At 47.7% G+C, this 27,695-nt stretch overlaps 1 protein-coding gene across 2 annotated transcripts in view; it reads right to left on the bottom strand.

Annotated features, from left to right (window-relative positions):
- Nucleotides 1-26,747, bottom strand: part of UBAP2 (ubiquitin associated protein 2) — a 48,979-nt gene extending 22,232 nt beyond the window's left edge. The window contains exons 1-7 of one of the 2 annotated variants that reach the window (XM_081945054.1): nucleotides 26,518-26,747; nucleotides 22,538-22,577; nucleotides 15,312-15,489; nucleotides 13,268-13,316; nucleotides 9,043-9,226; nucleotides 4,693-4,784; nucleotides 2,838-2,888 (exon numbers count right to left, since the gene is read on the bottom strand). In XM_081945054.1, the coding sequence (XP_081801180.1) occupies nucleotides 2,838-2,888; nucleotides 4,693-4,784; nucleotides 9,043-9,226; nucleotides 13,268-13,316; nucleotides 15,312-15,489; nucleotides 22,538-22,577; nucleotides 26,518-26,727 (804 nt within the window). In that variant the 5' untranslated portion in view covers nucleotides 26,728-26,747. The remainder of the gene's footprint in view (nucleotides 1-2,837; nucleotides 2,889-4,692; nucleotides 4,785-9,042; nucleotides 9,227-13,267; nucleotides 13,317-15,311; nucleotides 15,490-22,537; nucleotides 22,578-26,517) is intronic. The other variant, XM_081945055.1, reaches the window with a different exon arrangement.
- Between the last annotated feature and the right edge of the window lie 948 nt (nucleotides 26,748-27,695).

Below are 27,695 nucleotides of genomic sequence, written 5' to 3'. Positions count from 1 at the left end.
TCTCAAACTCTCTGCATGCCCCGTTTTTCACAAAAATATGAGGCGCACAGAGGGTTTGGGAGGTATTCAGAGTGCAAAAACCTTTTTTTTAATTTACCTCTTCAAAATCTTGGTGTGTCTTATTCAAAGTTACCACAGTGCTGATTAAGGTGATTTATCGCCAAAACACACACAAACACACACACACACACACGACTATTAATACAATCCTGTCTCCAATCTTAATATGTCAGTGAGGTCTCCCGAGATCTAACCTTCCAATTATATTTCTTTTTGCTTTCAACAAAAGAGCAGGCTTCTCTTTGCTTGGCCATTTACCCAATAAATTATATAAATTAAATTATACAGTAAACCAACACAACACTGCGCAGAACAGACAAAGGACACCCTTAGGAGGCACAAAGAACCCGGTTTCCAACACTTTTCCGTCTTGTTCTTGGACATTCTTGCCATTCTCTTTGGGGGTAGGTGCCACCAGTAAAACATCTTACACAAATTTTCCTTGTATGGTGTTGACATTGTCATTTTATAATTTTGAGACCACAATTTCTGCCATTTCTCTAGTTTAATCCCATGTCCAAAATTTCCCCACCAAGCTTTCATAGTTTCTCTAACTTGTTCTTCCTTTAACTTAACTTCTAGTAAGTGTCCATATAATTTTTTAATTACTTTTTCATCAGTACCTGTCAAAAGTTTGTCTAATTCTGTCATTTTATCATAGAAACCTTCCGTTTTATGGTCCTTGTCATATCTAGATTGTATTTGCACATATGAAAACCAATTCATTCCTATTCCTTCCTGTTTCAACTCTTGCATAGATTTAAGTTCACCCTCTGCATTCAATATTTCACCATATCTCTTTGTTCCTTTTTGTATATTATTGGATATTAAAAAGCTTCAATAGCTGATAGCCAGACTGGAATTTTTAAGTAATGCTGCCTTTTGATCTTCTCCCAGTTTAATAGCAAAGCCTCCCGTAGATAGTGTCTTCTAAAATACCCCTGCGTTTTAGTTCCCTTGTATCATAAAAAGCATGCCATCCCAACAGTAAGTCATGTCCTTCTACAGTCAATAATCTAGAATTCCTTAGTGTTATCCACTCCTTAACCCACATCAAACTTGTTGCCTGATAATATAATTCCCAGTTAGGCAAGCCCAATCCTCCTCTTATTCTAGCTTAGTGATAACAATTTTAGTTTTATTCTTGCTTTTTTCCCTTGCCAAATAAACTTCAGCACTATTTTATTTAATTCATCAAAATAGTCTTTCCCTATTCTAATTGGAATTGTCTGGAACAAATATAAGATTCTGGGTAAGTTGTTCATTTTGATTGTAGATATTCTCCCTATCATTGATAGTTGTAGGTTTTCCCATTTCATCAAGTCGGTCGCAATCTGCTGCTTAAGTTTATGATAGTCATTCTCTTTAAGTGTGCTGCATCTTGCAGTTAAGTATATCCCCAAATATTTGACCTTATTTGTAACTTGAATCGCCAAGGCTTCCGCCAATTCTTCCTTTTGTCTTGAGGATATATTATTTGTCAAAATCTTTGTTTTGTATTTATTAATTTTCAAACTTGCTACCTTTCCATAGTCTTCTATTCTTTCTATCAATTTAGGTGCCGTTTCCAATGGGTCCTCAAGGATAAAAACCAGGCCATCTGCAAATGCTTGCAATTCATATTCTTTTTTATTTTCATTCCTTTTATTTCTTTATCTTCTCTAATCTTTTTATTTAAAACTTCTAATGTTAAAACAAAAAATTCTGAGTTCCACCAATTCTGACAGAGGGCAGCCCAATCTCTTCTTGAAAGCCTCCAGTGATGAAGCCCCCACAACTTCTGAAGACAACTTCTCTTCCATGGGTTGATTGTTCTCACTGTCAGAAAGATCCCTCCTTATTTCTAGGTTGAATCTCTCCTTGGTCAGTTTCCATTATTCTTTTCTGGCCTTCGAGTGCTTTGGAAAACAGCTTGGCCCCCTCCTCTCTGTGGCAGCCCCTCAAATATTGGAACATTGCTATCATGTCTCTCCATTATATTGATATAACGGAGAATGGCTGCAGGAACTAGATATGTCTAGCTTAAGGAAAAGAAAGACTAGGAGTGACATGATAGCAGGGTCCGAATATCTCAGGGGCTGCCACAAAAACAGGGCTGAAGCTATTCACCAACACCTGAAGACAGGAGAAGAAGCAATGGATGGAAACTTAAGCAAGGAGAGAAGCAACCTAGAACTAAGGAGAAATTTGCTGATAGTGAGGACAATTAACCAGTGGAACAGCTTGCCACCAGAAGTTGTGGGTGCTCCATCACTGGAGGCTTTGAAGAAGAGACTGAGCAGCCACTTGTCTGAAGCGGTAAAGGGGTCTCCTGCTTGATCAGGGGGTTGGACTAGAAGACCTCCCAGGTCCCTTCCAAGTCTTGTTTTCCTTTTATAAACGAGGCAGGAAAAGTGTTCAGCAAATGCTTCTTTGTGTGAAGGTTGGTACCGCAATAAATACTCCCAGTTGAAATAACTCTGAGCATGCAATTGTGTGACACAACTGTTTTCCTTTCTCCAGCCTTTGGGTGAGAAGGAGAAACTCATACATGAAGTTCAAGATAAAGTAGCAGTGTGAAAGGAAATCTCGTCTGGTTGCAAGCATGACGTCCCCCTCCCTCAACAATTTGTAAGCTTTTATTGGAAACAATCAGCATTGCCAAGTCTGGAAGCCTTCCCTGTTTTTGGCAATTAAAGACACGGGGATGCTGAAACTTAGATGCCACTTTCCATATACAATTATATCTTTAAATCTCTGTAAAAGTGCGAAAAGCATCAATTGAAAAGGTGACTTACCACAGGCAGCCTGGATTGGAGCATCTGAAGATCATCATAACCATAAATCTGCTTAAAGACAGGAAAAGCACACATGGAAACATCTCGAGATGGGTGTTTCCCTCCACAAACCACACTCCCTTCTAGCACTGATGATGTTACCTAGTTGGGTCATGAAACGTCTGCAACAAACCAACCAAGCTCAGAGAACACCAGGGACCCCACAGTCCTCCTCCCTCCCTCCTCCTCCTCCCTCTTCCTTTTCCTCCTCCACTCTGCAAATCCCCCCTCCTTTCTAGCACTGATGATGTTACCTTGTTGGCTAATTAAATGTCTACAAGGAAACAACCAAGCTCAGAGATCCCCAAGGGCCCCACTGCAAATCAAATCAAGTTCTGAGTCAGCCTTGGGCTGCCCAAGAAGGTTCAGGTCAGGGATTGCTTGGGAAGGGAGGGCTTCCTCGTCTTTGCTTGTTCTCTGAATTCTATAGGGGCCCATGGTGTATAACCCATAGACAGGATTATAACTGGCCTACATGTCTCCCGATTCAATGCGTGGCATCTCTTTCTTCGGAGCACAAATATCCCCCAGGAAATATCACCCCAACAGACTCTGCAGGCATGGCAGGATCCAACCCGAGTGGGTCACCGGGACCGAAGGTTTATTCTTCCAAGCTCTCTGGCTTGTGCTGGAGCCCATCCCCACAGAACCTCCCTCCTTTCCACCCCCTCTCTCCTTCTCCCTCTCCAGAATGTGTTCATCTCGCTGTTCCACACCTTGTATTTATATGCTACATTTTTATATATGTGGAACAACCCAATGCACATATTCTGGGGAAAGAGGGAAGGAGGGGGAGAGAGGGGTGGAGGAACAGAGAGAGGGAGGGGGGAGGAGAGGGTAGGAACAGAGAGGGGGAGGGAGGGGAAGGGACAGAGGGAGAGGGGGGAGGTAGAGAGACAGAGGGAGAGAGGAGGAGGGAGGGAAAGGGGGAGGGAGAGAGAAGGAGAGGGCAGGACAGAGGGGGAGAGAAAGGGAGAGATGGGGGGAGACAGAGGGAGAGACAGAGAGGAGTGAGAGAGAAGGAGATGGAGGGAGGGAGAGAATGGGAGAGGGGAGAGGGGGAGGGAGCGGGAGGGGGAGAGAGGGAGATGGAATGAGAGAGAGAGGAGGGGGAGAGAGAAGGAGGGAGAGAGTGGGAGAAAAAGGGAGAGGGGGAGGGAGCGGGAGAAGATGGAGGGAAAGAGAGGAGGGAGAGAGAAGGAGATGGAGGGAGAGAGTGGGAGAGAAAGGGAGAGGGGAGAGTGAGGGAGAGGGGAAGGAAGTGGGAGAAGATGGAGGGAGAGGGGAGTGGGAACAGGAGAGAGAGAGAAGATGGAGAGAGAGAGAAGATGGAGGGGGAGAGAGAGGGAAGGGGAGAGAGGGGCAGAGGAGGAAAGAGGGGGAGGGACAGAGAGAGGAAGGAAAAGAGAGGGAGAGAGGCATTGGGGGGGGGGGGAAGAGAAAATCGGCTCCAGCATTAACTCAAAAGCTTGGAAGCATAAACCTGCCTTCCCTGCGACCGACTCCGACTGGACCCTGCAACATTACCCAGGGACCCATCTATTCTTCTATACTGACGACATCAAAAGCCAAAGTATATCCCCCTTGATTTCATAAGGGCAGACCATGGGGGGGGGAGGGGGGTTGTCTTGTACTTGACTGGGTCTCACGGGGGTCTCCTTTGCACGCAAGCCCCCCCCCCCACCAATTTGTGCCGGGATTGTTGCAACCGAGGGGTCGACCCTCCCACGCACACACCTCCACCCTAGAGCCCTCCCCATAACCGTTGGCTCAGGGCCTGGCAAGGGAGGGAAGGAGGCACGAGGGCATAGCTTACTGGGTAGGCAGGCAGGAGTCCTCCGGGTCCCACAAAATACTGGTTATGCAACAAGGGTGGTACGCCTTGGGGCAGGTTGGGGGGCGCTTTGCCTGCGAATCAAAAGAGACACCTTTAGATCGCCAAGGGTAGATAGCCAAGACGAGTGAGGAAAACAGATCGACACTATTAATTGTGGATAATTAACTAAGTGAAATGTTTACTGTACAGAATTATAGGATTATACGCTATGGATAGTAAAGCAGAATAACGGGCGGAAATGAAATGTTTACATTTGGTTAACTTGGAGGGGCAAATCACGATATTGTTTATATGTTAAGAAGGAATCAAAGTCAAGCTGGAAAATATGGAAAGAAAACAAGACGGATGAAATGGGAAATGGAAATATGATGTGGAGTGAATTATGCATAGGAGAAGATGTAAAGGGGGAAAACTCAAGCAACCCAAAAGAAGTTAAAATACATAACAAACAATAAATAAAACTTTGTTTAAAAAAAACACCTTTAAAACAAAACGCCCCTTTTGGGGTCAAACGATGGCATTTCGAGAAAGCTTGGCGTTATTTCCGATCACGACAGACATAAGAGGCAACAAAGAAGAGGCGGCACTAAGCAAGAAGAGACCCAGTGGATCACCTTGGATCCGAGACTCCCATCCAACCCAATCCCCTCCTTCCGTTTTGCTCTCTCTTTTCACTGGAAGTCTTCTCAGATCACCGCAGACCGACTTAACGTAACCTGGTACGGGGAAATCTCACAGGTTACGTATTTGGAGATCTTTTTTTCCCCCCTGACCGTCAAATGAAGCAGGTCGCAAGGAGTCCTCGATTTACGGCCACAACTGAGCCTAAAAATCTTCATCGTTAAGGAAGACAGTTGACTATTGCCCCGTTTTCCAGCCTGCCTTGCCAGAATCGTTAACTGAATCACTGCAGTAGCTCGGTCGCTAAGTGAATCCGGCTTCCCCATGGACTTTGTTTGAACGGTCGAAAACGATCCTAAGTCACCTTTTTCAGTGCCGTTGTAACTTTGGACACTAAATGAATGTTTGTAAGTTGAGGACTTCCTGTGCTTTCAAACTCACAATAGAAGGCAACTTCCGCCTGGTGCCTTCAGCACTATCAAAAATCATCCATTGTGGAGGCTTCTGCGGTTAATTTTATAGCTAACGATGATCAATTCCATCATCGTTAGCTATAAATTTAACTGCGGTTCGAGCAGGGAAATAGAAAGGGAAAAAATGCTTTAAAAAGCGGAGGGGGGGTATTGCAAAAGAGAGGGAGGGAGGGAAAAAGGAGAGGGAGGAAGGAGCACAGACCTGGCACTAGACACAGCTCCAGAGGATACCTTGAAAAAGCACAGCAATCCAGGGCTGGAAGGGACCTGGAGGTCATCTAGTCCAACCCCCTGCTCCAGCAGGACATCGTTAAAGTGAGCTTCTGTCTTTTGACACCCCCCAGTCATGTGACTACATAGCCACGCCCACCCAGTCACATGAAACCCCCAGCCCCCACCAAGCCACGCCCACAGAACCGGTAGGAAAAGATTTTTAGATTTCACCACTGATTCAAAACCTTGAGGTAGGTTTGAGTGGGAGATGAGTGGCAGAGCCTCCAAGCCCCGGGGCAGAAACCTGGCAGGCTCCCCTGTCTGACCCGGGGATCAAAATATATGTCCATCGAGCCCCAAATCGATGGATGACTTCACCCAATGGTTTCACGTCTATGGAGATTCTCCATCACCCAGGGCCATAGTTCTCCCAAAGGTGCTTTTTCAAAAGGCAACAGGACTTCTGAAAGCAGTTTTGGCTTTAAGACGTCTCGCTTCTTATCCAAGAAGATTCTTCAGTTCTTGGATGAGAAGCAAAATGTTGGGAGGGAGGGAGGGAAGGAAGGAAAGAGCAAGTTTTTTCAAAAGGCAACTGGACTTCCTTTGTTTTTCCTTGAAGAAGTTTGGCTTCTCATCTAAGAAGCTTCTTCAGTTCTTGGATGAGAAGCAAAATGTTGGGAGGGAGGAGAGAGAAAGAAAGGAAAATAGAAAGCGAAAGAGAGAGAAAGAAAGAAAGAGAAAGCAGAAGAGAGAAAAGAAAAACAGATTGAAAGAAAGAAGGAAGGAAGGAAGGAAGGAAGGAAGGAAGGAAGGAAGGAAGGAAGGAAAGTCCAGTTGCCTTTTGAAAAAAGCACCTTTGGGCCAATGATTTCATGCACACATTGAATAAAGGGAGGGTTGGAGAGCAGGTCCCTGTAGCACCCCACAGAGGAGGGGGCCTAGGGAACAATCTCTCCATCATCTCTCCCCCCCCCCCAAGCCCTCACTGATTGAAGGCAGGGCCATCTCCAGTCCCAGAGCTCAGGCCGCCGTGATGAACGGCACCAGATGTTACTGAGAAGTTAAGGAAAACCAAGAGAGATGCCCCATGCCCACCCCCCTCTGCCAAGGTCACCCACAAGCAGGACCAAGGCTGTCCCAGAGAACCTGAAAGAGGATTGAGACAGAATTAAAATGCGGCTTAAGAGCAAACCGAAAGTGGAAAAATCTCCTTAAAATTTAGACAGCTGAGGGTACAGGCAGTCCTCGACTTACGACCGCAAGTCAGCACAAACTTTCTGTTGCTAAGCAAGTTGTGCCCCGTTTTACAAGCTTTCTTGCCACAGCTTTTTAAGTGAATCACTGCCGTTGTTAAATGAGTGACATGGTTGTTAAGTGAACCTGGCTTCCCCGTTGACTCCATAGGTTCTCAGAAGGTCACAAAAGGGAATCGCGTGACCCCGGGACGCTGTGACCATCATAAATATGAGCCAGTCGCCAAGCGTCTGAGTTTTGATCACGTGCCCATGGGGATGCTAAAAATGGTTGTCGGTGTGAAAAACTTTCCTAACTCATTTTTTCCCCATTGCCGTTGTAACTTTGAACGGTTGTAACTTGAGGACTACCTGTACTGTATGAAGTGAAAATAATCAAAGTCAAGAGAGGCAGGAGGAGTTTGCTGAAAATAAAGTCCACCCTGTGAAAATTGAAAAAAACAAAGCAATTATTTCTGCAAAAGGCCGCCAGAAATTCCTGTGGAAGGTAAAAGATTTTGCAAAACAACCTTCTCTGATTTTTGATGGCAAAATTTATGCTGAAAACCCTCAAACTTCAACTTTCATCAATCTTTGGAACAAACATCTCAAACAGCTGAATTTGAATCCAGAGCTTCCCACCCTGAAGGGGAACCAGAAGATATGGGAAACCCTAACTCACATTGATATCTTCTGGAAGAAATCCCATACAGATAGTCCTCAACTTAGGACCACAATTGAGCCCAACATTTCTGTGGCTCAGTGGAGACATTGGCTAAGTGAGATTTGTCCCATTTTACGACTTTTCTTGCCCTGGTTGTTCAGTGAATCCCTGCAACTGAGAAGTTTATTAACCCGTTTGTTACATGTTGTCACATGACCTTGGGACACTACAACTGTCATTAGTACATGCCAGTTGCCAAGCATTTGAATTCTAATCACATGGCCATGAGGATGCTGCAAAGGTTGCAACTTTGAAACGTCACATTTTAAGTCACATTTTTCAACACTGTTGTAACTTTGAACGGTCACTAAATGAACTATTGTAAGTCGAGGACTACCTGCGCTGGGATTTCTATCCCCAATAACTTCTGCATGAACATCATCCTAATTTCCACGACCACCGTATTTTTCAGAGTATAAGATGCACCTTTCCCCCGCTAAAAGTGGGTGAAAATTTAGGTGCGCCTTATAGACAGACTACTGGCATTTTCGGCCTCCCAAATCCCTCCGCATGTCGCCTTTTCCCCTTCCCTGGCCCCCAGAAGCACTCTTCAGGGCAAAAACGGGCACATTTCTGGCAAAAACGAGCCCACTTTTGCCAAAAATGGCCCATGCAGGGCACTGCAGAGTGTTTCTGGGGGCCTGGGAGGGCGAAAACACAACACGCGGAGGCCAAATCTATTTTTTTCTTGTTTTCCTCCTGTAAATTTAGGTGCGTCTTATAATCCGGTGTGACATATTAGTCAGAAAAATACGGTACAATTTTTTGAATATTGGAAATTGTCTAGCAAGAGACAGGGGGTAATACGGATTCCGTTCTGCTTTCTCACAATTGTGAGGCTTTGCTTCTTGTTTGCGGCTGCTTTTACCCTTGACATGTAGGAACTTCACATATTTCCACGCGTTAAAAAGCCAGGCACTTTTTTTTTTATTTCATAGGCCATGCGCAAAGCGAGCTTTTTTTTTAGAAAAGGCATCGTGTTTTTCCAATGCTCCCTCCTCATGGATAGACCCGCAGGCTCAACTCCTCTCTTGCTACAGCCATGCGATCGGTTAAGATTGCGAACCTGAAGACGCCAAGGGAGCGGCCCGGCTGGTGGGGATTGGCAGAGAGACGCTGGCGGCATTCAGGCCGAGGCTGCTGTGGGTGGTGCAGGCCAGGCTGGGGGCCGAAGAGGTGGCCGCCAGGGTGGCGGCAACCGAGAAAGTGTTGGAGGGCTGGAGGGTGGCGGCGTTCTCGACGCTGTTGTGCTGGAAAGGAAAAAGCGGAGACGTGAGGTTAAAAACAGAACGCAAGGGAATTGTAAGTTTGGTCAACAAACGACGTACGAGGAAGGTCACTGATGATCTCATGAGCTTGGTTGTTTCATGACCCAACTAGGTAACGTCAGCAGTGATGGAAGGAAGGGGTTGTGCTCTCTGTTTATGCCCCAAAGGTGCTTTTTCAGGAGGCAAACTGGGCTTTCTTTGTTTTTCTTTGAAGACGTTTCGGTTCTCATGCAAGAAACTTCTTCTGCTCTGACTGAAAAGTCCAGTTGCCTCCTGAAAAAGCACCTTTGGGACAACCATGACCGAGATGGCTAAGAATCTCTACAGCAGGGGTGTCAAACACAATGTCAACTCATTGTGTTGACATTATGTTGCTATGATGAGGAAGGGGGGGGGGGACAGCGCATTCCATGCATACCTTCGGCTAGAGTCAGAACTCAGATTGCTCGTGATATGTGCACCTCATTGGTGAATGTGATTTATGACACAGACTGAGGGGAGGGAAGGAACAGGGGTAAAGTTCAGCCATAATTCAATACAATACAATACAATAGCAGAGATGGAAGGGACCTTGGAGGTCTTCTAGTCTAACCCACTGCCTAGGCAGGAAACCTGTTTCAGACAAATGGCTATCCAACATCTTCTTAAAGACTTCCAGTGTTGGGGCATTCACATGTGAGGGAAGTCACCCCTCCTAGAAGAATGAAATATTTTGAGAAATATTTTAAAAGGCAGAATACTTATATTTTCCCCAAAGGAGAAACATATTTCTAAAGACAGAGACTCTGAGCTTCAGCTCCCTGCCCCCAGAAGATATTGGGTGCCTACTGAGAAGGACTGGGCCAGCCTAGCTACAAGACAAAAGACCTCCATCTCGAGGGTGATGGGATTAAGACATGAGCCATAGCAGCAGGGCTCACTGCATTACCAAAATCTCCAATGGACATTGCATCAGTCCAAACTTCAACCAAACTTATCTCAGACAAACATGGCCCCACATGGCCGCATGGGAGTTTGACTACAGCCAATAAAATACCGTATTTTTCGGACTATGACACGCCTTCCCCCCCTCCCCCCCAAAAGGGTGAAAATCTGGGTGCGTCTTATACACTGAATTCAGAATTTTTGGCCTACCGAAACCCATCCCCTTTGCAAAAATGGACGGGCAGAGGGTTTGGGAAGCCTGAAAAGTGCTCCTGGGGACTGGGGAGAGCAAAAACAAGCTCATCCCCCGCCCCCCGCCAGCCCCCAGGAGCACTCTACAAGCCTCCGCGTGCCCTGTTTTTTGCAAAAAGAAATGGGCCCGTTTTCATGAAAAACGGGCCCTTTTTTGCTGGTTTCTCCCCCACCCCCCAGGAGCACTCTGCAGGCCTTTCAAATTCTCTGCATGCCCCGTTTTTCACAAAAAATGTGGCGTGCAGAGGGTTTGGGAGGCCTGCAGAGTACAAACACATGTTTAAAAAAATGTACCTCTTCAAAATCATGGTGCGTCTTATATTCCTGTGCGTCTTATACCCTGGTGCGTCTTATTGTCTGAAAAATACAGTACATTTCTTGCACAGGGCAAGGAAGCTCAAGGGCAAGGCCCAAGAGAGGGTATAAATAACCCTCACGCTCCACTCCATGTGCTCAGCTGCCCAGGACCTCAAACCCCACGTGGTCCTGTCCATCAATAAACCATCTTTCCAACCAGTCTCCATGTTTCCAGTGTCTTTCTCCCCGCTTGGAACTGAACCAGATGGAGATTTCTTCCAACCACCAAGAGACTCCTACAACCACGTGGAATCAGCGCAGCACACAAGCCAACTCAAACCCTTCAAAACGTCTTAAGCAGACCAAAAGACCCAGCAGCCCCTGATACAAAAAACAGGAGTCGTCTACAACGTACAATGTAAGGACTGCAACAACCACAATGTAGGACAAACAGGCCGAAGACTGGCAGAAGGCATCGAGTTGAACGCCAACTGACAGTTAAAAGACAGGACAAAAATTCTTTAATTTCACAATATATAGGCGGGGTCATCAACAGCATCTATAGACTACGGAGAAGAGACAATCAACCAAAAGAGACTCTCCAGCTGTCTTTTTCTCTCAGGCCTTCAGCCCTCTTTTCTTTTGTATCCTTGGCCTGCCACACTTTCTATTATTCTACTCTGCATTTTCTATGGTGGGAAAATGGGAGGGGGGATTGTACGGAGTTTGATGCTATGTAGCCATAACAACATTCTTTCTAGAAAGCCAAGGTCATCCTTTGTCTTTGCACCTCTGCACCTGACCGGAGCTGGATAGGTGGAATCTGTCTTCGTGACAGTGGGAGACTGGACCATGGGATGGACTTGTGGGTGTGGGGGCAAGATCTTGAACCTTCAACTGGGTGGGGAAAACTGGGAAGCTTTCAGATTCAGGTTTTCCCAGATGGCTCTCTTAATAAATTGGAACTTTGAGCAATACTTTGCCTTGGACTCTGATTTAATTTTGGATGCTATTTGGAACCCTGACATTAACCCGAATCCCATTTCCCCACCATAGAAAATGCATGGTAGAAGAATAGAAAGTGTGGCAGGCCAAAGATCCAAAAGAAAACATGGCTGCACACACATCACCATAGATTAACTCCAAGGTTAACTTCGGACCAACGGTCAAGTAAATTAATCCCCCAATCAAGAAACTGTCAAAGAGCCATCAGCAAACAGCCCAACCAAAGAACCTCTAAGACCCACATAGACAGACAAGACACCAGAGTGTAAACTGACAGTAAACTGCATTCCCTTCTAGCACTGATGATGTTACCTAGATGGGTAATGAAACATCTGCAAGAAAACAAGCAAGCTCAGAGAACAGCAGTAACCCCACAGTCCTCATGCTCCTCCTCCTCCTATCCACACATCCCACTCCTTATTAGCATTGATGATGTTACCTAGATGGGTAATGAAATGTCTACAAGAAAACAAGCAAGCTCAGACAAGTCATAAATTCTTCTTTTGGACATTAAACAGACAATCGTCTGGAGAGTGACAGAAAATCAGTTAAAGGTATCTAAGGTGGTAGATGAGAAATCGATCTCAGGGAAATACCGATAAAGATGTTATGGCATTAGCATATTTTATGATTTGGGAGAGAAACTGCTCTTACCTCCCATTAATTTGCTTCTATCTGTTGAGGCTGTGAATAAGTTAAGAATAAACCTGGGAGAGTGTAAACAATCATCATCTTCATTTAATGACCCCATAATCCCTTGTGGGGTGAAGTCGGAGCAACTGAATAGAGCTGAGTGTCTTAATGGCCAGATGCCCTTCCTGTCACCATTGCGGAGTTCTGTTCAGCAGATATATTCTCAATGTGCCCAGAGAGATAAATATCTGCCTCTACCTAGGATCGAACTCACAACCTCCAGACTGTGAGGCAAGAACTCCATCTCTAGGCCACCGCACCATTACGTGGGAGAGTGTAAACAATGCTGAAAATATATTAGCTCTTCAAAAGGGGAATCACCGATTCTTTCTTTCAAATTCACGATTCAAGCAGGCAAAGCAATTTATTTGTGTTGATCAGTGGAATGCTAAGCTGCTGTGCTAACCTAACTTTAACAGTATTTGGTATTTTGCATTTATTTATTTTGTCATGTTTATATAGTGTATGTTGGAAGGGGTGACCCTTTGAGAGCTGTATGCCACGAAATTTCGTTTTAATGTATGTCGATTAGTGGATATTCAAAGTGACAATAAAGTTATTCTAAGTCTTAGTACTGTTTTTGCCTGTTTTAAAACAACACAACAGAAGTGTTTTAGTAACAACAGGGTTGTCCCTAAATCAGCAGGTGTCCAACCTTGGTGACTTTAAGACTTGTGGACTTCCCCCTGGCTGGGGAATTCTGGGAGTTGAAGTCCACAGGTCTTAAAGCCGCCGAGGTCGGAGTCCCCTTGTCCTAAAATGTAAGTTAAATGTAAGACACCACAAAGACATGCGTTTTCTGTGAAATTAGACAGGATACTTCAAAAGATTTCACTTAGAGACAGGACTCACCGTATGTGACGAGGCAGAAGAGAGGCTGCTTGGATGATCTGAGAGAGAACTGAGTAGAAACCAAAAACAAAAGTGATTTTACATTCAGTCCATTCTTATCTAAGCAACTCATAAAACATTCCAGTCGCTGAAATCTCTCAAAGTCAACAATCGGATGGAGAGTTGAAGAGGTTCAGAAGAAAACTTTGGAAGAAAACCACCACACAAAAGTCTACCTGCCTGGTGAAAACTTCAGCTATTGAAGATTTTTTTGGGGGGGGGGGGGGGGCTCAATGTTGCTGGACTGAGGCCTCCATAGAATGAACGAATGGACGGATTTATTTTTATTATTATTATAAACAACTCAAGATGTCGATAATATTGTCCTTCCACCACCTATTTTCCCCACAATCCAACCAGCTTTCATGACTGAAGTGGGACTAGAACTCACTGTCTCCTGGTTTGCACCACCATCTCCCTCCCAATCTGGGCACTTTCTTGATGCATGTGCTTCCGATGCCAGAATTTCCCTAGCCACATGGCGCTTCCCATTGCTGGGGATCCTGGGTGCCCCTAAGCTGAAGAAGCTGTTAAGGTCCTATCCCTTGTTCTTGCCAACCAAAGTAAGGAGGCAGTGTGGATTCATCCTGAGCCTGAGCAGGACGGAACACTTTATCAATGAAATAATCTAACGTATCACGATCTCCATGACATTCTCTGTTCACACAGCTATTGGTGTAATGGAATGGGGTCTGGATTCCCAGGAGGGAGGGGCCACATTCCAGAGGAGCATGAAATATAAACGCTTACATAGTTTGTGTGAGAGAAAGAGGATGGAGACAGCTCCTCCCTAATACTTCTCAGGGTGTATGCCTTATGGGATGTTAGATGCTTTACTTTGGCCAGATTCTGTCTACAGGTGAGGAATAGTAAAAAAATCTGCTAGGAATAATCACCACGTGTGTTTCTTCGTTTTGGGAGCTTTCCTTCCTTCCTTCCCTCTTTTCTTTCTCCCTCCCCGTTACTTCCTCTTCCCCCTCCTTCCTTCCTGTCTTTCCTTCCTCCTTCCCATACAACACATATCTTCCCCTTGCTTTCCTTCCTTTCTTCCTCTCTCCCTCCCCTTTCCTTCCTTCCCTTCCTATCTCCCTTCCTCCCTCTCGCCCTCCTTTCTCCTGATTTTCAAAGGAGAGGTTGCATTCCAGAGGAGCAAGAGATTGGGCAGTTTAGTCTGAGTGAGAGAAAGAAGGCAGACGGATCCTCTCTAATAGTTCCCAGACTATTTGCCTTATGGGGATATTAGCATGCTTTAGTTTGGCAAGTTTCTGTCTATCAGTGAGGAATCAAGGAATCCACTAGGAATAATCACAATGTGTGTTTCTTGGGTTTGGGGAACTTGCTCCCTCCCTCCCTTCTCTGGATTTCCAGAAAAGAGAGGGTGCATTCCAGAGGAGCAAGAGACAATGCACTTCAGATAGCTCATGTGAGAGAAAGAGTGTGAAGACAGCTCCTCCCTAATAGCTCCCAGGGTGTATGCCTTAGGGAGAGTGATAGCATGCTTTACTTTGGCCAGATTCTGTCTACAGGTGAGGAACAATAAAGGAATCTGCTAACAATAATCACCACGTGTGTTTCTTGGTTTTGGGAGCTTTCCTTCCTTCCTTCATTTCCTCTTTTCTTTCTCCCTCCCCATTACTTCCCCTTCTCCTTCCTTCCTTCTTGTCTTTCCTTCCTCCCTCCCTCCCTCCCCCCACCTTCCTTCCTTCCCCTCCTATCTCCCTCCCTCCTTTCTCCGGATTTCCAAAGAAGAGGCTGCATTCTAGAGGAGCAAGAGATTGTGCAGTTTAGTCTGTGTGAGAGAAAGAAGGCAAACAGATCCTCCCTAATGGTTCCCAGGGTATATGCCTTAGGGAGGGTGTTAGCATGCTTTAGTTTGGCAAGATTCTGTCTACAGGTGAGGAACAATAAAGGAATCTGCTTAGGACAATCACAAAGCGTCTTTCTTGGTTTTTGGAGCCTGGCGACTGCCCACAAAGCCCCTAACCCCCTCCATCTTCTGCCGTACCTGCTTAACTGAGAGAGGGAGCTGTTGGCCAAGTCACTTGATGGAAGTGCTGCCGTGTGAGAAGGTGCTGAAGGCAGAAGCAGAGAGGTGGAAGCCGTGGTGTTCGGCAACGAAGGACCTTGGGCAGGTAGTGATGGAGGAGAGGTTTCCAGCTTTGACGTGGGAACGGACGAAGCAGCTGCAAAGTTGGAGAAACGGTATTCAGAGAAGAGCTGGAACTCCGCAAGCAAAGTTGTGGAAGTGAATTTTGTTTGGGCAACAGAGGGAGGAAGGGAGAGAAAAATGGAAGCATAGCCAATCATTTGTGCCAATAAGGACTTGGGTTTTTGGCCTTTTGTTTTAGAAGGTGTGTTTCTACTATAGTAGGATTCAGGGGTGGTATTCACTTACTGTATTTTTCGGAGTATAAGACGCACCAAGATTTTGAAGAGGTAAATTAAAAAACCAAGTGTGTTTATACTCTGCAGGCCTCCCAAACCCTCTGCAGGCCTCATTTTTTGTGAAAAACGGGGCATGCAGAGAGCTTGAGAGGCCTGCAAAGTGCTTCTGGGGGCTGGGGGAAGAGCAAAAATGAGCAAAAAACGGCTCGTTTTTTACAGGAAAAAAAAGGGCATGCATAGCCTTTAGAAGGCTTGTAGAGTGCTCCTGGGGGCTGGGGGCAAAAACGAGCAAAAAACAACGCTTTTTCACTCATTTTTGCCCTCTCCAGCCCCCAGGAGCACTTCACAGACCTCCCAAACCCTCTGCACGTCCATTTTTGCAAAGGGGGCGGGGTTTCGGGAGGCCAAAAATGACCATTGTCTTACCTGAAGGGTCCTTTTCAGGGCGCTGCAACGGAGAGTCCAAAGAAGGGTTAAACACAGCCAATCTGCCCAGAACTGAATTGAAAACTTTAAGCCACGCCTCTGGTGCCGACTCTCCTCAGATTTATTCAATGAAGACGTGGAACAGTTGCGCGCTGAAACTTCAACTGGAAGTCTAATATGGAACCAGTCAAAAATAGTCCAACAACAATAACAGAAACAACAAACAACACTGTGACTTCACAAACACCAGCGGGGAATAGACCCCAGGGCGGGGTGGACTCTCCGTTGCAGCGCCCTGAAAAGGACCCTTCAGGTAAAACAATGGTCATTTTCCAGGGCGCTGCTCTGGAGAGTCCAAAGAAGGGACATGCCCAAGCTAACTGTCACTAGGGCGGGAAGGCTCAGCCATCAGGGTCGCTCCGCTGGTATGGATGCCCTGAAGAACACGCCTCCCAAAGGCCCCTTCCGCCGATGCAAAACTGTCCAGCTTGTAATTTCGGACAAATGGAGACAGAGAAGTCCAGGTGGCCGCCTTGCAGATCTCTTCAATCGGTGCCTGTGTGGACCAGGCAGCTGTGGTGGCGGCGCTTCTAGTCGAATGTGCTGTGATATTGCGAGGCACAGGAACGGACTGTAAAACGTGGGCAAGCGCGATGCAGGCTCGCAGCCATCCGCCGATGGTAGATGAAGAGACCTTCTTGCCTTGAGAGCTGGTTGAAAGGAGACGAATAGAGATTCGGATTTCCGAAAACTGGCCGTGCGCTTGATGTATCTGCAAATAGTCCTGCGCACATCCAGCATGTGCCAGCGCTTTTCCCTCGGGTGCCGAGGATGCGGACAAAAATCCGGAAGGACCACCTCCTGCGCCCGATGAAACCCGGAATTGACCTTCGGAATGAAGGAAGGGTCCAGCCTCAGGATTACTCTGTCGTTACGAATGAGACACAAGTCCTCTCTGACTGACAAGGCAGCCAGTTCCGATATGCGACGAGCAGACGTGATAGCGACCAGAAAAACCGTCTTGAATGTGAGGTGTCTGAGACTGGCCGTCTTAATGGGCTCAAACGGGGGCCCGATGAGGGACCGCACACTACATTGAGATCCCAAGATGGGTATCTGTGGACCACTGGGGGTCTCAGGTTGGTCGCTCCCCTGAGGAAACTGTGGATGGTCGGATTCCGGCCAAGAGATGCGTAGCCCTCAACTGAGAGGATGGTTGACAGGGCTGCCGCCTGGCGCCTCAGGGTGTTAGGAGCCAGGCCCTTGTCCAAACCTTCCTGCAAGAAGTCCAGGATGACAGGAACCGAAGCAAGGGGCGCAGACGTACCATGAGCCGTGCACCAGCTGGCGAAGGATTTCCAAGTGGCGTCGTAGATGCGCGTCGTGGACTGCCGTCGTGACGCTTGGATGGTGCCAATCACCTTGTCTGACAACTTGCCTCTGCTTAGGAGATCCCTCTCAAGTGCCAGACGGCCAGCTGCAGCCACTGGGGTTCTGGATGTTGAAGGGCCCCCTGGCTGAGAGAGATGTCCTGTGGAGGAATCCGCCACAGTGGTGTGATCGAAAGACTCACCAAGTCTGCAAACCAGGTTCTCCTGGGCCAGTACGGTGCTACCCGCAGCACCTCCGCCTCCTCTGCTAGGATCTTCCTGATGACTCTGGGAAGAAGAGGTAGCGGGGAAAAAGCGTAAAGCAGACCTTTCGGCCACGGGCCGTGCAGCGCGTTGACTCCTTCCGCCCTCGGGTCGTGGAACCTTGTGAAGAACCGCGGAAGATGCGCGTTGGCCGCGGTGGCGAACAGGTCCACCAGCGGGAGGCCGAACCTCTGGGACAGTTGCTGGAACAGCAGCGGATGTAGACGCCACTCCGAGTGGTCGACTGTGGATCTGCTCAGCCAGTCCGCCTGGGTGTTGCTCGTGCCCGAGATGTGCTCTGCCTGAAGAGAAAGGAGATACCTCTCCGCCCATCGACCCAAGAGCTCCGCCTCCTTCATCAGGGATCTGGAGCGCGTTCCCCCCTGTCGATTGATGTGCGCCTTGGTGGCGACATTGTCTGTCATGATGCGCACGTGGTGGCCCTGAACGGTGCTCTGGAAGCGCTTCAGCGCAAGCCTGACTGCCCTCAGCTCCAGCCAGTTGATGCTGTGAGCGGCTTCGGAAGGGGACCACCTGCCCTGTGCGAGCTGGTTGTGGCAGTGGGCCCCCCAACCGAACAGGCTGGCATCCGTTGTGATGGTGAGCCTGACTGGCTCCTTGAATGGCGACCCCTTTAACAGGGCCGGAGACAACCACCACTTAGAGAGCGACGTACCTCTGCTGGAACTGGAATCAGTCTTGTTGAGCTGCTTTCGTTTGTTCTTCGATATGGGAGCAGGAGCCACTGAAGGGGACGGGAGTGAAGTCTCGCCCAAGGCACGATTGACAGGCACGAGATCATCTTGCCGAGGAGCTGTGAGAGCTGAACCACCTTGACTAGACGTGACTGCTGCACCTGAACGACCATCTCCCGAAGGCTGGCCACCCTTTCCGGGGACAGGGATACCGTGCCCGAGGTGGTGTCGATGACGGCCCCTAGATGCTTCAGTCTGGTCGTGGGAACGAGATGACTTTTTTCCAGGTTGATGGTGAACCCGTGGTCCCGGAGGTAATGGAGGCCCGCGTAAGAGAACCTCAGGAACTTGCGGTGGGCTTTGCGGATAGGGATGTGGAGGTAGGCCTCTTTGAGGTCTATGGACGTTAGTATATCGCCTGGCCTGATGCCCCCAAGATGGACTGGAGGGACTGCATCTTGAACCTGCGATATGTCACGTGGTGATTGAACCTCTTTAGATCTAATATCCCCCTCCACCCTCCTGAGTTTTTGGGGACCAGAAACAGGATGGAGTAAAACCCTCTTCCTTCCTGGCCTGCTGGGACAGGTTCTATGGCCCTGATCTCCTTGAGGTGCCTTATCTCCTGTTCCATGAGGGATCTTTTGACTAACCCTGAGGGAACTGGACACCGGATGAAGTGGCGGGGAGGGGGGGACCAGAATTCTAAAGTGAGACCCATGCGGACCGTTTGAAGAACCCACTGGTCCGACGTGGTCTGCTCCCATTTGGCGTGGAACAACTGCAACCGCCCTCCTATGGGAGCTGACCTGTGATGGTCATTTATACCTCCTAAAGGGTCGGGAGCCGGAGCCCCCCCGAAATGGCCGCTTGGAGAAGGGCTGCTGGCGACCTCTGTCTCGAAAGGACTGACGGTCCTGAGACCGCTCACCCTGCTGGGGATACGCCCGATGATAGGGGGCGGAGCTGGTGGAGGGCTCATTGTTCCGAAAGGCCTCCCTCCTGTAAGAGCCAGGACCTTTACGATCAGGCTTCTTGGTGACTGATGGCATCACTTTCTTTTTGTCCTTGTTTTCCACAAGGACTGGATCAAGGACCTCACCAAACAGCTTGTCCCCTTTAAAGGGGGCAGTAACAAGCTTCCATTTGGAGCGCATATCCACATTCCAGTGCCTAAGCCACAGGAGGCGTCTGGAAGTAACATTAGACGCTAGGGCACGCGAGGCAAACTTAGCAGCATTCAGAGTGGCATCAGCAGTGTACTCTGTGGCTGCCATGATTTTATTGATATCCTGCCTGACTTTAACGTCCTTGGCAGGTATCTTCCTCAACAACTGCCTCAGCCACAGGAGAGCCGCCCTGGAGAAAAAGGAGGCTGAAGCGGAGGACTTAATGGCCCATGCAGCTGCCTGATGGGTCTTGTGACAAGCAGTTTCGGTTCTCTTGTCCTCAGCCTTGAGCCCCTCCAACAGGTCAGGAGGGAGCACAGAAGAGGAGGTAAGAGCCGCTACAGGGGGATCGATAGGAGGGAGCTTGAGCAGCTCCTCCAGGCTGGCATCCACCGTATATAGCTTCTTGTCATGGCTGCTGGGGGTAGCCATGGTAGCTGGCTGCGCCCACTGTCTTTGAACTAAATTGAGGAACATCTTGGGTACAGGAACTATTTCCTGGACCGAAATGGGTTCCTCAAAGAGATCCCCAGATAGATCATCAGGGTCTACAACCACCTGAGCTGGGGGGGGGGGGTGGACCCCATGTGAGTTGAGATCTTAGCATTATCTAAAATGGTTTTGAAATTATCCAAATTAAATAAGCCTGAAAAGGCCGGCTTTTTGGCGGGGCTTGCCTCATCCCCAGAGAATTCAGCTTCCTGCCTAGGAAAAAATTCCTCTTCTTCCTCCCAGTCTGACTCATCGGAGGCCACTGAAGAATGCAGGGACGGAGGTGGAAGGCTAGGAGTCATCTCTCTGGAATCCTCCTGGGGTTGCAAATGGTGGATCTTGCGAGTGCGCTTGCCACCTTTTCGCATCCCTGCCTCAATGCCCTGGGAAATGGCCCTGTTAATTATTTCCTGCATTTCAGTGGATAGGTTAGGCCCTTGGGCCTCAATGGGGCGAACCCCTTGAATGGGCCCGGAGATCGGCTGTTGAGGGGCTAAGGGCCCCATTGGAGCTGGTCCCTCCTCCATATCAGAGGGACAGGCAAAGAGATCAGCCTGATCAGCCATGGGATGGCCTGGAGAAGTTGCCATGGCCAAGGAATCCCCTTCCTCTTCACTATCAGAAATGGGGCCTCCCTGGGCTGGAGGAATTTCCCTGGAGGGCTCCCCAGGAGACACCGAAAGGGAAGATTGGGCCTGCTGTTGGGCTTTGGAAAACTGTTTTTCTAAGGCCTTCTGTCGCCTTAATGCATCTTTGTCTAGGCCTGAGCCCTGCTTGGGGCCATGCCTGGAGTAAGGTTTACTCCCTCTAATGGCCTCCCTGGCTGCTTTCCCGACCTGTCTTACAGGGGCTCTGGAAGAGACACCCTCAGAAGTCTCAGGGACCTGATCTGCCATGGTAACAATCACTGGTTGGGGCAGTAGGGGGATGGGAAACCACCACTCACCACCTCCAGAAAGCCCAGCGCAGCACGATGCTCCTGAGGAGACAGAGAAACTGCAAGGCCTGAAGTAGCTTGGAATCTTTAGGCGCGAGCAGAATTCGCTCCCAGCGCCTGCAGGAGAGTAAGGGAGGCGACCCAGCAGGCCACGATCCCACGCCGCTATCCCTTGCTTGGATTGGGGCCCAGGTCGCCGGTCACACCGGGCAAGTCTGACTCCACGCGGCTCCTGCAAAGAGCCAGGCACCAGGCAGCTGCGGCAAAAAACTTTTAAAAGTAGAAACGGAAGATTGCGAAATCCAAAATGGCGGCCGGAACTCACCGGAGCTTTTGCGCGCCAAATTTGAAGAGGGAAGAAGCCAAAATGGCTGCCCTGGAAGCCCACGCAGCAATTTGACTTGCTAGAAGCACAAATTGCAACGGAGGGCTTCCAGTGGGAATCGGCCCCCAGTAGGGGTGCCCCAACAGCGCTGGCGTCGGCACTCCAACCCACGCGCTTCCCCCAACAGCTGCCTGCGGCTTCTAGGAGCCAGAGCAAAGCCCCGGACTCCAGGAGAGCCGAAAGGGTGAGAAAAACCCAATTAAAAAGGGAAAAAAACAAACTTAATTTTAAAACTCACCAGCCTGCTCTAAAAATCCTTAAATATACTGTTTTAAAAAATTATTCTTCCTCTGGAGAGTCCAAGGAATCAATCTTAGAACTGGAGAAAATCTTAAAGCGCGTCTACTGGGCTAGCTGAATTGAAAAAATCTGAGGAGAGTCAGCACCAGAGGCGTGGCTTAAAGTTTCAATTCAGTTCTGGGCAGATTGGCTGTGTTTAACCCTTCTTTGGACTCTCCAGAGCAGCGCCCTGGAAAATGCTGCATTCAGTGTGTAAGATGCACCCAGATTTTCACCCTCTTTTGGGGGGGGGGGGGAGGAAAGGTGCATCTTATACTCCGAAAAATACTGTACTTTCCCTATCCTTTTGCAAATGTGAGCCCCCATCCACGAATGCGCTCAGCTTTCTGGGCACGTGCTTTGATTGCGCACATGGCATGCATGCAGCTTGAAAACATGCTTAAATAGGACGACATAGAGCCAGGGCGGGTGTTGCTGGCTGTAAAATTCTGGGAGTTGAAGTCCGTGCATCTTAAAGTGGCCAAAGTTGAGAAACACTATTTTATAGTAAACGAGAAAGAGGTGAAAATGCAACGTATAAAATTCAACCGCACTGAAAAAAGTCATCTTCTAGCCTGCAGTGGGGCAGTCTTCGCAATGAGCTTTTAATATTTTTGAAGTAATGCAATCAGGGGCTTGATGAATTAGTAAGTACATGGAGACCCAGAACTGTAACTTATTGGGGGTGGGGGAAGAGATTTGGAAAGCAAACCAGTCCCGCTGATTGCCAAAACAAGGGGGGGAAACACAGGCATGAATGACAAGCATGAATGACGCGCAGAAGCTGCTGAAAACTTTTAAGTACAGAGCTGAGATTTCATCTACTTACTATCAAGAACTGGCTGCATTCGAACACCGTTGTGTCCATTCTGAAAGTCAAAGAAAGGAATTAGTGGCGTTTTTAACCCAAAAATTAAATCAAAAGTATAAAATATATTTAAAAATTCCCCATGTGTTCAATGCAATTCCTCTCCCTAACATTTAATTACTGCTATATCTAATGTCCTCGACTTAAAACTTATCACTTAGTAGCCATTCAAAGTTACGATGGACCTACTTGAAGGGGGGGGATACTTATGACCTGGATTTGAAGTTCTGATGGTCAGGGTAGCCCCCCCCTCCCTCATGGTCATATGACCACATTCACGAGCACCTGAAATGTAACTGTGTTTTACGATGGTTGAGCGTTTATCTTTGAGCAATGCTTTGAACAATAAACCAGCATTTATTTCTGGGTGGTTTTTTTTTCTTTCGTAAAACCGTCCTCTAGTGAACATGGATTGACTTAATGACTGCTGCATTCGCTTTAACCATCATTGCAAAAAAGAAAGAAAAAAGGCGCAACGATGTCTTGACAATTGTCACAATTTACGACCATAATGGGCAGGCTTCATTAGGGTGGTAACTCAAGAACTGTTCTGTAACAAGGAAAGGATTAAAAATTAATCTCCGGGGTAGAAAATATGGAATCCCCCCCTCCTCCCCCCCAATACTCAAGAGTGTTAAAACTTGGTTGACGCTCAAGATGGAGAGATCCGATTTGATCCGTTAAAAACAAAACGCCTTAACATCACAGAACACAATTGTGGGTGTGAAGGAGGCTGCCAATTGAAAGGCAGGAGAGTAGTATTCCTAACCCTTTCTCCCCAGTTCTTGTGGACTAATTTACACAATTAAGGGTCGCAGAACTTACATGCCGATTGTTAGGAATTACAGTGGAAAAAGCCCTGAATTCCTACCCCGCCTGTCAGGTTTCCAGGACGACATATGGAAAAACATACCGTTTCCCCGAAAATATGACTGGATCTTATTTTCTTTTGACCTGCGCCAAAAACGGCTAGGGCTTCTTCTCGGGTGGGTCTATTTATTGACTCACCTCACCTCACCTCGTCGCGGTACTGACCGGTGCCGACCCACTTCTGCAGCCGCTTTCACGCATCACCCCCTGCTGCTATTTCGCTGTCAGAGCCTTCCTGAAAGGCCTCTGCAGCCAAGAAACAACATCTGGATTTATGCGCCCATCGCCCCTACAGAGGGCTTCCCAGAAGGCATCTGTAGCCGATAAAAGAGCTCTGGATCGATCCGGAGCCGTTTCTCAGCTGCAGAGAGCTTTCCAGAAAGTTATGACGGCGAAACAGAGGGTGGAGGGAGGGGGGATGTGCACGTCAATCCAGGCCTTGTTTCTCGGCTGCAGGGGGCATTCCGGAAGGCTCTGATGACGGTGAAAGAGGGGGCTGGGGGTGATGTGTGTGCGAGCGGTGGCAAGCGGCTGCAGAAGTGGGCCGGCAGCGTCTCCTGCTGGGCGGGGCTATCGACGGAGCGGCGGCAAGGTGAGTCAATAATCAGACCCACCCAAAAAGAAGCCCTAGCCATTTTGGGGGGAGGGGGTGTCAAAAGAAAATAAGACCCAGTCATATTTTGGGGGGAAACATAGTATGTTTTTCCATATGCCGTCCTGGAAACCTGACAGGCGGGGTAGGAATTCAGGGCTTTTTCCATTGTAATTCCTAAGAATCGGCCTGTAGGTTCTGCGACCCTTGTGTAAATTAGTTCCCAGGTTTGGGAAGAAAGGCGAGGCAGATGTCGGGGTGTGCATGGTAGGGAGGGCAGCTCCACCACCCTCATCCCCCACCCCAGCTTAATTTTTATCTGTGCGCCTAGCCCCACCCCCTGCACCCCAGGGTGGGTGGGGCTTTGTTTAGGGCTAATTTTGGGGTTAGGGCTTAATTTTAGCACATGCGTTCAAAAACGTGATAAGGCTTCTTTTCGGAGTGGGTCATATTTTTGGGAAAACACAGTAATAAATCAAAATAGATTGATAGATTAAGTGCCACTAAGCAAAGTTGACATTAATGATTGCATGGGTAGGTTCTTCCTGGATACCGTATTTTTTGGAGTATAAGACGCTCCGAAGTATAAGACACACCTAGCTTTTGGGGAGGAGAACAAGGGGAAAATATCTGCCTCTGCCTCCCAGCAATTTGCCTCCTGGCAGCAAACAGTAGAGACGATATACACTGTTTGTAGTGTTACATTTAAGACTATACTTGTACAGATGCTGTTAAAATTGATGTGGCTTTCTGGAAGTATATAAGTTCTTCTCTGCTATTTAAAAGAAGATACAATAGCAATGGGCCTCTTCAGATCACGCATTTATTTTAAAAAGCTTCTTCATTTTGTTAAGCTGTCTAGAACAACAATAAAACAGTATTTAAAAAATACCATATTTTTCAGAGTATAAGACACACCAAGATTTTGAACAGGTAAAGATGCGCCATTTTTCTGCAGATTTCTTTTGAAACTCATAGTATTTCTATGTAAGAGAGACATGGTGGCCTAGTGGTCAAGACTTTTGCTTCCAACTCAGAAGGTTGTGAGTTCAGGTAGCAGTAGGCATTTGTCTCCTAGGGCATGCATTAAAAAAAAAATCTGCTGCGAACTCCACATAGGCGACAGGAAGGGCATCCAGCCAGTAAAGGCACAGTTCCATCCAGATGCCCTGACTCTACCCTGAATTAAGGGATGACAGGGTCATTAAAATGGAGTTTTATACTATTCATATGTTGTCAAACTAAAGAAAGCAAGTTTGTAGTAATGAGCTTGCAACAGAAAACACACTAGACCTTGTTCAAATGTTGTCAACTTTAGCAGTTTCCACAGGAAAGTACCCTATGAGTTTTTGTTAATGTAACTGTCTCTGATTTATCTTTTTTTTTTACTGAGAAGTGGCACAGATGTTTCAGTAGAGAATATTTATAGTTCAGGGTTGAACCGTGGGGTCCTTGGTGCTCTCTGAGCTTGGTTGTTTTCTTGCCGATATTTCATGACCCAACTACGTAACCTCATCAGTGCTACAAGGGAGAGGGGGTTTGCTCTCTGTTTATATATTGTTTACTACAACACCCCAATCAAAGAACTAACAACTCAGACAAACAATAAAACAGTAAGCAACAGCTTAATAAAGGCGCCACCAAGAACACACCCACCAATATTGAGAAGGCAAGTCTCTTCTATATCAAGAGAATAAACCCCTCTCCCTTCTAGCACTGATGAGGTTATCTAGCTGGGTATTGAAAGGTCTGGATCGAAACAACCATGGAGTGATGTGGTAGCCTAGAGGTGGAGCTCTGGCCTCACAATCAGGAGACTGTGAGTTCGATCCTAGGTAGCTTCCTGTTCCTCTGCAAGAAATGCATTTTATTGGCTGTAGTCAGACTCCCATGGGGCCATGTGGGGTCATGTTTGTCTGAGATAAGTTTGGTTGAAGTTTGGACTCTGATGCAATGTCCTTAGGAGATTTTGTAATGCAATGAGCCCTGCTGCTATGGCTCATGTCTTAATCCCATCACCCTCGAGATGGAGGTCTTTTGTCTTGTAGCTAGGCTGGCCCAGTCCTATGGGTACCATGAGAATATCTCTGCTGAACAAAACTCCACACTGGCGACAGGAAGGACATCTGGCCATTAAAACACTCTGCTAGCTCTAGTCAGTTGCCTAGGCTCCACCCCTCAAGGGATCTTGCGCTCGTTGAATGATGATGCCTGTGTTTTTATAAATATGCTTGTGCACACATTTACTTCTCTTCGGTTAGGTTTCTCGTGAGATGCTAAATAAATAAGTAATTGTATTTTTCCATAGTGTATGTTGTTGCTTGTGAGTTTGGCAAGGGAAAGACCCTAAAAACATCCAAATAAAAGTAAATATAAAGGAACACAGTTGGGAGGGAAGGGCATCCGATGCCAGCAAAGACCCTCACCTTAAGAAGTCCACCAAAGGCAATCGGTGGTGGGTTTCCCTGGGCATACTCACCATGACAGCCACGGAGGCAGGTTCTGATGGAGGCACCGGACTTTGGTATGTCACCCTGTTATGCCCAGAGGCCTGGTCGTAAGAGGAGGAGGAGGAGGAGGAGGAGGAGGAGGAGGAAGCCGTGGCAAGGCTAGGGCTCTGGACAGAGCAGGTCAGGCTGGACGTGACGACAGGGGCGACGTAGGTGGGCTCCTGGGCTGTATTGGACATTGGCAAAGAGGTATTCAGAGGTTCACTGGAAAAGGTAAAAACCACGTATTGTCTTGGTCAAGGTTTACTCAGGATTCACTAGTCAGCTCACCAGTTATGCTAAAAGGAATACGCAGCCGGGAAATACAGGCAGTCCTCGACTTACAACAGTTTTGTGACCGTTCGTAGTTACAACATTGCATTGAAAAAGACGGATTTACAAAATATTTTTCACACTTAGGACCGTTGCAACGTCCCTGTGATTAAAATTCAGACGCTCGGCAACTGGCTCATATTTATGACGGTTGCAGCATTGCCCCCCCCCCCGGGAGGGTGTGTGAGTGTCATGTCATCCCCTTTTGCGACCTTCCGATGAGCAAAAGTCCATGAGATTCGCTTAACGACCCTCCTGCTAACTTGACAGCTGCCGCAATTCCTTTCATCGCCGCGACAAAGAAGGCTGCAGAAGAGGTCAAATGGGGCTTAGCGCCCGAAATGTGGGGCTCGATTGTGGTTGTAAGCTGAGGACTACCTGTACATGAAGAGGGAGTAAAAGGAATATTTGACAAAACACGTCCACAACTTAAAAAGACCCGGCAGCCTTACAAGAAGTTCGAATCCTGGCAGAGGCGAGGCAGAGTCAAGATTTCAAGGAAACCCAGCAGTTTGTTTATTCAAGGCCAGGTCTGGCCTTATTAAGGCTTTACAGGTAACGGTTCCCCTTGCACATACGCGCTAGTCGTTCCTGATTTTAGGGGGCGCTTCTCATCTCCATTTCAAGGCTGAAGAGCCAGCGCTGTCCAAAGATGTCTCTGTGGTCATGTGGCCGCCATGACTCACCGCAGAAGGCACACGGAACGCTGTTCCCTTTCCACCAAAGGTGGTTCCTATTTCTCTACTTGCATTTTTACGTGTTTTTGAACTGCTAGGTTAGCTGGGACAAGTCACGGGAGCTCACCCCGTTATGTGGCGCCAGGGATTCCAACCGC

The sequence above is a fragment of the Natrix helvetica genome, assembly GCF_964273705.1.
Source record: "Natrix helvetica genome assembly, chromosome: 2".
Taxonomy (NCBI): Eukaryota; Metazoa; Chordata; class Lepidosauria; order Squamata; family Natricidae; genus Natrix; species Natrix helvetica.
The sequence above is the reverse complement of the archived record's forward strand: the minus strand, read 5'-3'. Positions and strand labels throughout refer to the sequence as shown.